This window comes from Pelobates fuscus, chromosome 5, assembly GCF_036172605.1.
Source record: "Pelobates fuscus isolate aPelFus1 chromosome 5, aPelFus1.pri, whole genome shotgun sequence".
Lineage (NCBI taxonomy): Eukaryota > Metazoa > Chordata > Amphibia > Anura > Pelobatidae > Pelobates > Pelobates fuscus.
In genome coordinates this window covers 880,941-893,905 of record NC_086321.1, presented here as the reverse complement: position 1 = coordinate 893,905, position 12,965 = coordinate 880,941, and the positions used below count along the sequence as shown (strand labels likewise).

General features: G+C 39.6%; 1 protein-coding gene across 1 annotated transcript in view; it reads left to right on the top strand.

The window, feature by feature from the left end:
• The window catches only part of LOC134610515 (myosin-IIIb-like), a 301,018-nt gene that overhangs the window by 51,625 nt on the left and 236,428 nt on the right, over positions 1 to 12,965 (top strand). The window contains exon 5 of the mRNA XM_063453481.1: positions 8,244 to 8,346. Within this exon, the coding sequence (XP_063309551.1) occupies positions 8,244 to 8,346 (103 nt within the window). The remainder of the gene's footprint in view (positions 1 to 8,243; positions 8,347 to 12,965) is intronic.

The following is a 12,965-nucleotide window of genomic DNA, read 5'->3' as shown; positions in this document are numbered from 1 at the left end:
GAAGGCTTCTGCTCCAACTTATGGGTAAGATTGGTGCTCAGTCCTGGAACATTATTAATCAGGGATCAGTATTGGCCAATTATTTGTATGATTACTGATCAGTATTGGGCAAATATGAAGACCTGTGTAATTAGTATTGGCTTTGGCGGTATAACCTCGAGAGGATGGGTTACTACCACCTATGATGTCCCTTCTCAGTGTGTATACTGTACTCAGTGTGTATACTCTCCTGCACAAGGTACCGCTGTCTCACCCAAGTCCTAGTAGGGACTTGGTGAAGGGTAAAGGAGAACTGTTTTATTGGGTAAAAACACACACATTTATACAGACCCCCGGCAGGGGGTCTCCATTCAGAATTGCACAAGTCCGCACAAGCCCATATGTGTCTGGGAGATAAATGAGTCAGCTCCCGGTTAAACTAATTATCTCCTGGCCACAGAAAGCCAAAGACTTGAGAACCCTGAAAACACATAATATAATGAAGCACCCCCACATGCCATAAATTCCCAGAGAGGTCTCTCTGGAGTGCCTAGTCTGTCCAAAAAGTCCAATCTTCAGCGGGATATGGCTAAACTCCAATCCGACACATGGTTCCAAAGTGCTGGCTCCAGAGAACATGGAGCTACTCAAAGTCCTTGATGTCATTTGATGCCTCATCACCCTCTCTGTTAATCCTCCAAAAAGTGCCTTGTTTGCTGGTCCAGGAAACAAGAGCATTCTGATTAAAGTTTCAGTGGACCACAGTGACTCGCTTTAGAGTTCCAGAGATTTAGAGTTACTCCCGGTCAGGCGCACCGTGTCTCAGCTGCTCCCTGGCCAGTAAAGGGTGATTCTGGGACTGCAAACCAGGAAAGTTGGATTGGGAGACACGAGATGGAGGATCAGCCCATAGTGATAAGTCTTTTTACAGAGGGTGAGATTCGGGAAGACCTGTAACTGGATTAGGTGACCAGAGTGTCCTTCATATTGGCCAATTATTAATACCTGTGTGATAGGGGTCTGCTATTAATGGGTGATTATAGCTCAGTAATTGGCCAGCAATATAGCTCCGTAATTATAGCTCAATTAATGTGTGTGTGTGTGATTAGATCTCAGTAATGGGGTACTATTAATGTGTGATTAGATCTCAGTAATGGGGTACTATTAATGTGTGATTAGAGCTCAGTAATGGGGTACTATTAATGTGTGATTAGAGCTCAGTAATGGGGTACTATTAATGTGTGTGATTAGAGCTCAGTAATGGGGTACTATTAATGTGTGATTAGAGCTCAGTAATTGGATACTATTAATGTGTGATTGGAGCTCAGTAATGGGGTACTATTAATGTGTGATTAGATCTCAGTAATGGGGTACTATTAATGTGTGATTAGAGCTCAGTAATGGGATAATATTAATGTGTGATTAGAGCTCAGTAATGGGGTACTATTAATGTGTGATTAGAGCTCAGTAATGGGGTACTATTAATGTGTGATTAGATCTCAGTAATGGGGTACTATTAATGTGTGATTAGAGCTCAGTAATGGGGTACTATTAATGTGTGATTAGAGCTCAGTAATGGGGTAATATTAATGTGTGATTAGAGCTCGGTAATGGGGTACTATTAATGTGTGTGATTAGAGCTCAGTAATGGGGTACTATTAATGTGTGTGATTAGAGCTCAGTAATGGGGTACTATTAATGTGTGTGATTAGAGCTCAGTAATGGGGTACTATTAATGTGTGTGATTAGAGCTCAGTAATGGGGTACTATTAATGTGTGATTAGAGCTCGGTAATGGGGTACTATTAATGTGTGTGATTAGAGCTCAGTAATGGGGTACTATTAATGTGTGATTAGAGCTCGGTAATGGGGTACTATTAATGTGTGATTAGAGCTCAGTAATGGGGTACTATTAATGTGTGTGATTAGAGCTCAGTAATGGGGTACTATTAATGTGTGATTAGAGCTCAGTAATGGGGTACTATTAATGTGTGATTAGAGCTCAGTAATGGGATACTATTAATGTGTGATTAGAGCTCAGTAATGGGGTACTATTAATGTGTGATTAGAGCTCAGTAATGGGGTACTATTAATGTGTGATTAGAGCTCAGTAATGGGGTACTATTAATGTGTGTGATTAAAGCTCGGTAATGGGGTACTATTAATGTGTGATTAGAGCTCAGTAATGGGGTACTATTAATGTGTGATTGGAGCTCAGTAATGGGGTACTATTAATGTGTGATTAGAGCTCAGTAATGGGGTACTATTAATGTGTGATTGGAGCTCAGTAATGGGGTACTATTAATGTGTGATTAGAGCTCAGTAATGGGGTACTATTAATGTGTGATTAGAGCTCAGTAATGGGGTACTATTAATGTGTGATTGGAGCTCGGTAATGGGATACTATTAATGTGTGATTAGAGCTCAGTAATGGGGTACTATTAATGTGTGATTGGAGCTCAGTAATGGGGTATTATTAATGTGTGATTAGAGCTCGGTAATGGGGTACTATTAATGTGTGATTAGAGCTCAGTAATGGGGTACTATTAATGTGTGTGATTAGAGCTCAGTAATGGGCTACTATTAATGTGTGATTAGAGCTCAGTAATGGGGTACTATTAATGTGTGATTAGAGCTCAGTAATGGGGTAATATTAATGTGTGATTAGAGCTCAGTAATGGGATACTATTAATGTGTGATTAGAGCTCAGTAATGGGATACTATTAATGTGTGATTAGAGCTCGGTAATGGGGTACTATTAATGTGTGTGATTAGAGCTCAGTAATGGGGTACTATTAATGTGTGATTAGAGCTCGGTAATGGGGTACTATTAATGTGTGATTAGAGCTCGGTAATGGGGTACTATTAATGTGTGATTAGAGCTCAGTAATGGGGTACTATTAATGTGTGATTGGAGCTCGGTAATGGGATACTATTAATGTGTGATTAGAGCTCGGTAATGGGGTACTATTAATGTGTGTGATTAGAGCTCAGTAATGGGGTACTATTAATGTGTGATTAGAGCTCAGTAATGGGGTACTATTAATGTGTGATTAGAGCTCGGTAATGGGGTACTATTAATGTGTGATTAGAGCTCGGTAATGGGGTACTATTAATGTGTGATTAGAGCTCAATAATGGGGTACTATTAATGTGTGATTGGAGCTCGGTAATGGGATACTATTAATGTGTGATTAGAGCTCGGTAATGGGATACTATTAATGTGTGATTGGAGCTCGGTAATGGGGTACTATTAATGTGTGTGATTAGAGCTCAGTAATGGGGTACTATTAATGTGTGATTAGAGCTCGGTAATGGGGTACTATTAATGTGTGATTAGAGCTCAGTAATGGGGGTACTATTAATGTGTGATTAGAGCTCGGTAATGGGGTACTATTAATGTGTGATTAGAGCTCTGTAATGGGGTACTATTAATGTGTGATTAGAGCTCTGTAATGGGGTACTATTAATGTGTGATTAGAGCTCAGTAATGGGATACTATTAATGTGTGTGATTAGAGCTCAGTAATGGGGTACTATTAATGTGTGATTAGAGCTCGGTAATGGGGTACTATTAATGTGTGATTAGAGCTCTGTAATGGGGTACTATTAATGTGTGATTAGAGCTCAGTAATGGGGTACTATTAATGTGTGATTAGAGCTCAGTAATGGGATACTATTAATGTGTGTGATTAGAGCTCAGTAATGGGGTACTATTAATGTGTTATTAGAGCTCAGTAATGGGGTACTATTAATGTGTGTGATTAGAGCTCAGTAATGGGGTACTATTAATGTGTGATTGGAGCTCAGTAATGGGGTACTATTAATGTGTGATTAGAGCTCAGTAATGGGGTACTATTAATGTGTTATTAGAGCTCAGTAATGGGGTACTATTAATGTGTGATTGGAGCTCAGTAATGGGATACTATTAATGTGTGATTGGAGCTCAGTAATGGGATACTATTAATGTGTGATTAGAGCTCAGTAATGGGGTACTATTAATGTGTGATTGGAGCTCAGTAATGGGATACTATTGTGTGATTAGAGCTCGGTAATGGGGTACTATTAATGTGTAATTAGAGCTCAGTAATGGGGTACTATTAATGTGTGTGATTAGAGCTCAGTAATGGGGTACTATTAATGTGTGATTGGAGCTCAGTAATGGGGTACTATTAATGTGTGATTAGAGCTCAGTAATGGGGTACTATTAATGTGTGATTAGAGCTCAGTAATGGGATACTATTAATGTGTGATTAGAGCTCGGTAATGGGGTACTATTAATGTGTTATTAGGGCTCAGTAATGGGGTACTATTAATGTGTGATTAGAGCTCGGTAATGGGATGCTATTAATGTGTGATTGGAGCTCAGTAATGGGGTACTATTAATGTGTGATTAGAGCTCAGTAATGGGGTACTATTAATGTGTGTGATTAGAGCTCGGTAATGGGGTATTATTAATGTGTGATTAGAGCTCAGTAATGGGATACTATTAATGTGTGATTAGAGCTCGTCAATGGGGTACTATTAATGTGTGATTAGAGCTTGTTAATGGGGTACTATTAATGTGTGTGATTAGAGCTCAGTAATGGGGTACTATTAATGTGTGATTAGAGCTCAGTAATGGGGTACTATTAATGTGTGATTAGAGCTTGTTAATGGGGTACTATTAATGTGTGTGATTAGAGCTCAGTAATGGGGTACTATTAATGTGTGATTAGAGCTCAGTAATGGGGTACTATTAATGTGTGATTAGAGCTCAGTAATGGGGTACTATTAATGTGTGTGATTAGAGCTCAGTAATGGGGTACTATTAATGTGTGTGATTAGAGCTCAGTAATGGGGTACTATTAATGTGTGATTAGAGCTCAGTAATGGGGTACTATTAATGTGTGTGATTAGAGCTCAGTAATGGGGTACTATTAATGTGTGATTGGAGCTCAGTAATGGGGTACTATTAATGTGTGATTAGAGCTCAGTAATGGGGTACTATTAATGTGTGATTAGAGCTCAGTAATGGGATACTATTAATATGTGATTAGAGCTCGGTAATGGGGTACTATTAATGTGTGTGATTAGAGCTCAGTAATGGGGTACTATTAATGTGTGATTAGAGCTCGGTAATGGGGTACTATTAATGTGTGATTAGAGCTCGGTAATGGGGTACTATTAATGTGTGATTAGAGCTCAGTAATGGGGTACTATTAATGTGTGATTAGAGCTCGGTAATGGGGTACTATTATTGTGTGATTAGAGCTCGGTAATGGGGTACTATTAATGTGTGATTAGAGCTCGGTAATGGGGTACTATTAATGTGTGATTGGAGCTCGGTAATGGGATACTATTAATGTGTGATTAGAGCTCGGTAATGGGGTACTATTAATGTGTGTGATTAGAGCTCAGTAATGGGGTACTATTAATGTGTGATTAGAGCTCGGTAATGGGGTACTATTAATGTGTGATTAGAGCTCGGTAATGGGGTACTATTAATGTGTGATTAGAGCTCAGTAATGGGGTACTATTAATGTGTGATTGGAGCTCGGTAATGGGATACTATTAATGTGTGATTAGAGCTCGGTAATGGGGTACTATTAATGTGTGTGATTAGAGCTCAGTAATGGGGTACTATTAATGTGTGATTAGAGCTCGGTAATGGGGTACTATTAATGTGTGATTAGAGCTCAGTAATGGGGTACTATTAATGTGTGATTAGAGCTCGGTAATGGGGTACTATTAATGTGTGATTAGAGCTCTGTAATGGGGTACTATTAATGTGTGATTAGAGCTCTGTAATGGGGTACTATTAATGTGTGATTAGAGCTCAGTAATGGGGTACTATTAATGTGTGATTAGAGCTCAGTAATGGGGTACTATTAATGTGTGTGATTAGAGCTCAGTAATGGGGTACTATTAATGTGTTATTAGAGCTCAGTAATGGGGTACTATTAATGTGTGTGATTAGAGCTCAGTAATGGGGTACTATTAATGTGTTATTAGAGCTCAGTAATGGGGTACTATTAATGTGTGATTGGAGCTCAGTAATGGGATACTATTAATGTGTGATTGGAGCTCAGTAATGGGGTACTATTAATGTGTGATTGGAGCTCAGTAATGGGATACTATTGTGTGATTAGAGCTCGGTAATGGGGTACTATTAATGTGTGATTAGAGCTCAGTAATGGGGTACTATTAATGTGTGTGATTAGAGCTCAGTAATGGGGTACTATTAATGTGTGATTGGAGCTCAGTAATGGGGTACTATTAATGTGTGATTAGAGCTCAGTAATGGGGTACTATTAATGTGTGATTAGAGCTCAGTAATGGGATACTATTAATGTGTGATTAGAGCTCGGTAATGGGGTACTATTAATGTGTTATTAGAGCTCAGTAATGGGGTACTATTAATGTGTGATTAGAGCTCGGTAATGGGATGCTATTAATGTGTGATTGGAGCTCAGTAATGGGATACTATTAATGTGTGATTAGAGCTCGTCAATGGGGTACTATTAATGTGTGATTAGAGCTTGTTAATGGGGTACTATTAATGTGTGTGATTAGAGCTCAGTAATGGGGTACTAATAATGTGTGATTAGAGCTCAGTAATGGGGTACTATTAATGTGTGTGATTAGAGCTCGGTAATGGGGTATTATTAATGTGTGATTAGAGCTCAGTAATGGGGTACTATTAATGTGTGATTAGAGCTCAGTAATGGGGTACTATTAATGTGTGATTAGAGCTCAGTAATGGGGTACTATTAATGTGTGTGATTAGAGCTCAGTAATGGGGTACTATTAATGTGTGATTAGAGCTCAGTAATGGGATACTATTAATGTGTGTGATTAGAGCTCGATAATGGGGTACTATTAATGTGTGCTTAGAGCTCAGTAATGGGGTACTATTAATGTGTGATTGGAGCTCAGTAATGGGGTACTATTAATGTGTGATTAGAGCTCAGTAATGGGGTACTATTAATGTGTGATTAGAGCTCAGTAATGGGGTATTATTAATGTGTGATTAGAGCTCAGTAATGGGGTACTATTAATGTGTGATTGGAGCTCAGTAATGGGGTACTATTAATGTGTGATTGGAGCTCAGTAATGGGGTACTATTAATGTGTGATTGGAGCTCAGTAATGGGGTACTATTAATGTGTGATTAGAGCTCGATAATGGGGTACTATTAATGTGTGATTGGAGCTCAGTAATGGGGTACTATTAATGTGTGATTAGAGCTCAGTAATGGGGTACTATTAATGTGTGATTAGAGCTCAGTAATGGGGTACTATTAATGTGTGATTAGAGCTCAGTAATGGGGTATTATTAATGTGTGATTAGAGCTCAGTAATGGGGTACTATTAATGTGTGATTGGAGCTCAGTAATGGGGTACTATTAATGTGTGATTAGAGCTCAGTAATGGGGTACTATTAATGTGTGTGATTAGAGCTCAGTAATGGGGTACTATTAATGTGTGATTAGAGCTCAGTAATGGGGTACTATTAATGTGTGATTAGAGCTCAGTAATGGGGTACTATTAATGTGTGATTAGAGCTCAGTAATGGGGTACTATTAATGTGTGATTAGAGCTCAGTAATGGGGTACTATTAATGTGTGTGATTAGAGCTCAGTAATGGGGTACTATTAATGTGTGATTGGAGCTCAGTAATGGTGTACTATTAATGTGTGATTAGAGCTCAGTAATGGGGTACTATTAATGTGTGATTAGAGCTCAGTAATGGGGTACTATTAATGTGTGATTAGAGCTCAGTAATGGGGTACTATTAATGTGTGATTAGAGCTCAGTAATGGGGTACTATTAATGTGTGTGATTAGAGCTCAGTAATGGGGTACTATTAATGTGTGTGATTAGAGCTCAGTAATGGGGTACTATTAATGTGTGATTAGAGCTCAGTAATGGGATAATATTAATGTGTGATTAGAGCTCAGTAATGGGGTACTATTAATGTGTGATTAGAGCTCGGTAATGGGGTACTATTAATTGTGATTAGAGCTCAGTAATGGGGTACTATTAATGTGTGATTGGAGCTCGGTACTGGGATACCATTTATTAATACGTCCAGGTAGGATGCTGCAATAACGTTTATTGGTACACCAGAGCTCTGTGGAGGAGGTCCGCTAGTCCACAATGTATATTCCAAAATATAGAACCACATGCTTCACGGTGCACTGCCCTCTCTGGTGCTACACTTTTGGACGTATTAATACCCGTTTTCATTTAGCACTTTGAAATTATTTTAAATTTTTGTCTGCAGGTTAATCCGTTGTTGGAGGCATTCGGTAACGCTCAAACTGTAATGAACCAAAACAGCAGTCGATTCGGAAAATATATCCAGTTGAGGTTTAGAGATGGTGCTGGTAAGTGCTTTAAATCCCATACTTTGTGCATCTAGACCCCAAAGCCAGCACGAATCACCTAATTATGCATATTTTCATTGTGTGTTTATGTAGCGGGCCCGGCTGGTTACCCCGCTATTAATGAAGTAAGAGACCCATTTTTCCCAATAACTGGACAACACACCGTTCCAGGGGTACAACAACCGCTTTATTGGCCACACTCAGCTTTATATTTTCCCCATGCAAGGTGTGGGTCACTCATACATACGTCTCCTCCCAGGGGTCGGATGACTGAACCGGACCCTAATCCCTTTTGTCTCTTGTTCCTGCCACTCTTTGTCCCCTCCCATGGTCCTCCCTCTCCCAGAGGCCTGTGTGTGTGACAGGAACTCCAGTTCCTTTATCCCCAGTTCCTGCCACCCATGTACACGGTTTCCCGTTTCCCGTTCCTCTGTACCTGGGAGTCCCAGTGCGGGAAAGTCTCCCGCCTTCTGGGCTCCCAGGCACAGAAAGCCTTCTAAACTGCCATTGACACTAAAGTGTCCACACCAATCACGGGGACCCCCAGAATGGCAACCGTCTCCGTTTGCAGGATCCCTGGGTGAAACAAGGCATGGGAAGTGTCTCCTTTCGGGACACGAATGCTCCCCCTGTCCGGGGTTCGTCTGTACGTTATTATTATATGTGTATAGCGGTATGTGATTAGCGCTCAGTATTGGTTATTATTAATATATGTGTATAGCGGTGTGTGATTAGCGCTCAGTATTGGTTATTATGTGTGTATAGCGGTGTGTGATTAGCGCTCAGTATTGGTTATTATTATGTGTTTATAGCGGTATGTGATTAGCGCTCAGTATTGGTTATTATTATGTGTGTATAGCGGTGTGTGATTAGCGCTCAGTATTGCTTATTAATATGTGTGTATAGCGGTGTGTGATTAGCGCTCAGTATTGGTTATTATTAATATGTGTGTATAGCGGTGTGTAATTAGCGCTCAGTATTGGTTATTATTAATATGTGTGTATAGCGGTGTGTAATTAGCGCTCAGTATTGGTTATTATTAATATGTGTGTATAGCGGTATGTGATTAGCGCTCAGTATTGGTTATTATTAATATATGTGTATAGCGGTGTGTGATTAGCGCTCAGTATTGGTTATTATTAATATGTGTGTATAGCGGTGTGTGATTAGCGCTCAGTATTGGTTATTATTAATATATGTGTATAGCGGTGTGTGATTAGCGCTCAGTATTGGTTATTATTAATATGTGTGTATAGCGGTGTGTGATTAGCGCTCAGTATTGGTTATTATTAATATATGTGTATAGCGGTGTGTGATTAGCGCTCAGTATTGGTTATTATTATTATGTGTGTATAGCGGTATGTGATTAGCACTCAGTATTGGTTATTATTAATATATGTGTATAGCGGTGTGTGATTAGCGCTCAGTATTGGTTATTATTAATATGTGTGTATAGCGGTGTGTGATTAGCGCTCAGTATTGGTTATTATTAATATATGTGTATAGCGGTGTGTGATTAGCGCTCAGTATTGGTTATTATTAATATGTGTGTATAGCGGTGTGTGATTAGCGCTCAGTATTGGTTATTATTAATAATGTGTGTATAGCGGTGTGTGATTAGCGCTCAGTATTGGTTATTATTAATAATGTGTGTATAGCGGTGTGTGATTAGCGCTCAGTATTGGTTATTATTATGTGTGTATAGCGGTATGTGATTAGCGCTCAGTATTGGTTATTATTAATATGTGTGTATAGCGGTGTGTGATTAGCGCTCAGTATTGGTTATTATTAATATGTATAGCTGTGTGTGATTAGTGCTCAGTATTGGTTATTATTAATATGTGTGTATAGCGATGTGTGATTAGCACTCAGTATTGGTTATTATTAATATGTGTGTATAGCGGTATGTGATTAGCACTCAGTATTGGTTATTATTATGTGTGTATAGCCGTGTGATTAGCGCTCAGTATTGGTTATTATTATGTGTGTATAGCGGTGTGTGATTAGCGCTCAGTATTGGTTCTTAATATGTGTGTATAGCGGTATGTGATTAGCGCTCAGTATTGATTATTATTAATATGTGTGTATAGCGGTGTGTGATTAGCGCTCAGTATTGGTTATTATTAATATGTGTGTATAGCGGTGTGTGATTAGCACTCAGTATTGGTTATTATTATTATGTGTGTATAGCGGTGTGTGTGATTAGCACTCAGTATTGGTTATTATTAATATGTGTGTATAGCGGTGTGGGATTAGCACTCAGTATTGGTTATTAATATGTGTGTATAGCGGTGTGTGTGATTAGCGCTCAGTATTGGTTATTATTAATATGTGTGTATAGCGGTATGTGATTAGCGCTCAGTATTGGTTATTATTAATGTGTGTATAGCGGTGTGTGATTAGCGCTCAGTATTGGTTATTATTATTGATACCGGAGAAACTGACGGAAGCCAAGCACAGAGAGATGGACACAGGTTTCTTCAGGAAGGAAGAGATTCTTTATTGGATCACCGATCGGGACTCAGAGGGACTAGCGTCACCAAAATACCACAAGTTCTGAGCCCCGGACAATAGTGCAGGCTCCTTATATAGGCATATAACTCCTCCCATATTAAGCTCCACCCGCACATTCTCTTACCCAATCAACACAAATAAGAATTAACTTCCTGTTTGACCGCATGGCTTGTCCAGCACAATGGAGGAGGGGAATACTATATCCTGTATTCTTGCACATGCTCCGTACACTACTGATCGTATCTTGCCTCGTGCAACCAACTGATTGATACGTCAGCATATGCACGTACACATGCCACGTGGTAATCTCGGCCTACTAAATTTATTTTTACCGAGATTCCACCACATTCCCCCCTTTGATGCCTCTTGATATTTTACAATTACTTGAGGCATCACATAACCTTAGTTTTGCTTACACCGCAAGTTACCTTGAACCAGACCAGACTTATCTTATGATGTGAATCTTCAACATTCATCTTCCTGCATTGGTTCTCCTTGATCTAGAGCCTTATACTTATATATCGCCATTATCTGTGCAGCAGCCTTCCTCTCTGCTATATTTTCTATCAGGCTTTGCACAGACCTAACTACTAAGGGTATAAGACACGGTAGGAGTAGACACAACAGTAAAATCAGTAGGACTCCACCTACCACTGCCTTAAGCCCTCCAAACCACTCATACCAGCTACCAAACCAACTACTTGGATTGTACCCTTTCCATACCTGAGTAGGCACATGCGCTAGTTTAACCATATGGCTAGTAAGCTCAGCTATTGCTTGCCCTTCGTCATCTATTTGAAGACAGCAATTGCTTAGGTTAAACTTCCCACATACACCTCCCTCTACTGCCAAAAGGTAATCCAAGGCTAATCTATTCTGATATACTGCTGTCCTCATCCTAGTATTATGTTTCACTAGGAGATTGAGCGCTTGTGATGTTTCGTTAGTGATAATCTCAACCACCGCCTGTAATCTTATAATGCGGTTGAGCATATAAATAGGGGTTCTATAACCAAAGGTACCATCTTCTGCCCACGTGGCTGGCCCATAATAATCTATAATACGCTGGGGAGGCCATTCATTATCTTCCCAGGTGCCTATCTCTAAGGGTCCCCTTTTCTTCCTATGATTCACATCATACACTTTAACACCTAAAGTCTCACCTGTTTCAATCGGTAACAAGAAGAAGGATGGTTTGAGCATACCCAACACACATGCCCCTTCCCAGTCCTGTGGCAGCTCCGAATAGGCTTTCTTACCACAGATCCAGTACAAATTTGCTGGGGCTCTCCAGGTAGATATGATGGATAAATCAAACCACACATCCTTTAAATTGGCGTATCTAGCAAACGGGTTAGATGGTTCTGAGACATTTGAAGCCGACCACCAAGTTGTATTTTTAGTATCATCTGTGGTGTATCACCAAATTAATATAAATATTACACAAGGTTCGTCTACATGAAAAGGTATTTATTTAGAAGGCAACACACAATACTATAAATGTATAACACACAGCCCAGACCCACGGAGCAACAACCCTTTTAAATCTATCTATCTATATAGTAACCCCTTTCCCCACACGTTTGATCTCACCCACGGTTAGGCCTTCACATCTAGTAATGGCTCACTGCTGCAAGTCCAACATCACATTCACCAAGGAAGAAAAGGAAGCAGCAGAGTATAACATGGTTCACCAAGATAGCACATGGCGTCTGCTCAGTAGCACAGCCAAGAAGGAACAGAGAGAAATGAAGATAGAGAGGAGTGGCTATCTCTCTCCTGACTTGTAAAGGTATTGAATTACCTACTTAACATATCAAAGGGTAAAGCTTATCCCCCTGTAAGAAAGATCTACATGAACTTGATCACATGACCCCTGGTCACCATGCTAGTTTGATAACAGAATGTCACCACATTCCCTCACTTTTTCTTCTCTTATGTTGAGCACATTTAAAAATAATAATATTTCCCTCTTATCTATCTAAACTATGAGATCTGAAGTAGGAAAGGGGAGCACAGGAATTAGTGTGAGTGAGATGAGTAAGGTAAAAGAAAACAGTCAAATAGGGGTTGCATCACCCCACATTCCCCCACTTTTTCTTCAT